Below are 2,356 nucleotides of genomic sequence, written 5' to 3'. Positions count from 1 at the left end.
ACAGAATGAGACTCCATCTCAAAAAGGAAAAAAAAAAAAGATGCATTTTCCAGCTACTGGGTGATTTCATCCCTATCACTTTCCTCTCAGTGAAGAAGCTAGTTGAGAGGGAAGAAATAAGGAGTTACAAGTAAGCAAGAGCAATCTTTACCCAGTGGCATCTTAAAATGCATCGGGAAGAAGGACCACAAGTGGACATAAACATAGCTGAGGATAGCTGAATTAGTTATCAATATTTTAAAGTTATAAACACAAAAAATAACATTATCATGAACAATATGAAGTTTACAAATATACCTGCAGAAGGCAGGTAACATGTTCCTCTTCCAGCCTTTGCTTAGTTAAGGCTTGTTCCACATCCCACCCAGAAGCTGTAGAGCCTGTTCCAAAGCCAGTTCCTTTGGCCCAATATAACTGTTGTTCTTCTGTTGATGTAGGGTTATGAGAGCTTGACACCTGTGGCTTAAAATAACAAAAAAATGAAAATCCATTACAACTTGTTTTTACTTATCTTCAAAAATATTTATCATTGGGACAGTAAAATGATGAAGTTACTCTAGAAAACAGTCTGGTGGCTACTCAAAAAACTGAACACCGAATTTCTGTATAACCCAGCAATTCCAATTCTAGTACTAAAACAGATAAAAACTGGTGCTGAAATAGGTAAACACACACGTTTACAGCAACACTATTCAAAGCAAAAGATGAAAATAGCCCAGATGCCAATCAATAGATGAAGGGATCAACAAATAAAACGGGACACTTATTCAGCCATAAGAAGAAATAGAAGTACTGATATATGCTACATGAATGAACCTAGAAAGCATTATACTAAATGAAAGAAGACAAATGCGAGGAATAACACATTATTCAATTTAGGTGCAATATCCAGATTAGGTAAATACATGGAGACAGAATGGAGATTGGCAATTGCCCTGGCGATTACCAATCTGGGGCTAGGGGAAGGGGTAAATGGAGATAAATTGCTTGTATTTAATAAATAAATACATATTTTAAAATATTTATCAAGAAAAGAAGGGGTAAACCAGCCTAGGGCCTAAAAAGTCAATGACTCAAAGTGAATTGAGAAAACAGTGAAAGCAATATAAATATAAAGCAGATCTTTTTAGGATGAATATAGCAAAAGGGTATGTCAACTATTCCTGACCCTTTGCATGTTTATATATATTTTATAACTGGCTTGTCAACTTCCTCCAAAATAAACCTGAAATTGTATTAAATTTAAGTTTTGATCTGGGAAGAAATAATATTATCGCACTATCATATCTAACCCATTGAAGATACACATGAGCACAGATTGATTCTCCTGCCTCAGCCTCCCGAGTAGCCGGGACTATAGGTGTGAGCCATCAGGCCCAGCTAATTTTTGTAATTTTAATACAAATGGAGTTTCACCATGCTGGTCAGGGTGGTGTCAAAATCCTGACCTCAAGTGATCTGCCTGCCTTGGCCTCCTAAAGTGCTGGGGTTACAGACATGAGTCACCATGTCCAGCCAAAATTTCTAAAGAGGTTATTATACATATTTTTCAGATTTATTCATAGATATTTTCTACTTTTGGTGTTATTCTAAAATATATCTTTATAAAACTCATTTTATGTTTGGTACTAGTGTGTAGAAATCAACTAATTTTTATGTAATGACCCCATATTTTATCATTAATAAACTCACTTATGTCATGAATTATTTTGGTACTTTTTTCTTTTCTTTTTTTAAGATGGAGTTTAGCTCTTGTTACCCAGTCTGGAGTGCATCGGTGCAATCTTGACTCACTACGATCTCCGCCTCCCGGGTTCAAGCAATTCTCCCACCTCAGCCTCTCGAGTAGCTAGGATTACAGGCACTTGCCACTACGCCCAACTAATTTTTGTATTTTTAGTAGAGGTGGAGGTTTACCATGTTAGCCAGGCTGGTCTTGAACTCCTGACCTTAGGTGATCCACCCACCTTGGCTTCCCAAAGTGCTGGGATTACAGGCGTGAGCCACTCTGCCTGGCCTACTTTGGTACTTTCTTTAAGACAATCAAATCATACTGAAATAATAAGGAATTAGGAGGGCATGGTGGCTCATGCCTATAATCCCAGCACTTTGGTAGGCCGAGACAGGCAGATCACCTGAGGTCAGGAATTCGAGACCAGCCTGACCAACATGGAGAAACCCCATCTCTACTATAAACATAAAATTAGCTGGGTGTGGTGGTGTATGCCTGTAATCCCAGCTACTTGGGAGGCTGTGGCAAGAGAATCACCTAAACGCGGGTGGTAGAGGTTGCGATGAGCCAAGATCGTGCCATTGTACTCCACCCTGGGCAACAAGAGTGAAATTCCGTCTCTTT

The 2,356-nt window shown here is 38.6% G+C and overlaps 1 protein-coding gene across 1 annotated transcript in view; it reads right to left on the bottom strand.

Annotated features, from left to right (window-relative positions):
• Positions 1 to 2,356, bottom strand: part of BIRC6 (baculoviral IAP repeat containing 6) — a 262,197-nt gene that overhangs the window by 66,264 nt on the left and 193,577 nt on the right. The window contains exon 64 of the mRNA XM_037740766.1: positions 298 to 462. Within this exon, the coding sequence (XP_037596694.1) occupies positions 298 to 462 (165 nt within the window). The remainder of the gene's footprint in view (positions 1 to 297; positions 463 to 2,356) is intronic.

The sequence above is a fragment of the Cebus imitator genome, unplaced genomic scaffold (genome assembly GCF_001604975.1).
Source record: "Cebus imitator isolate Cc_AM_T3 unplaced genomic scaffold, Cebus_imitator-1.0 Scaffold88, whole genome shotgun sequence".
Lineage (NCBI taxonomy): Eukaryota > Metazoa > Chordata > Mammalia > Primates > Cebidae > Cebus > Cebus imitator.
Note: the sequence above shows the minus strand (reverse complement) of the source record. Positions and strands in the feature narration are given on the sequence as shown.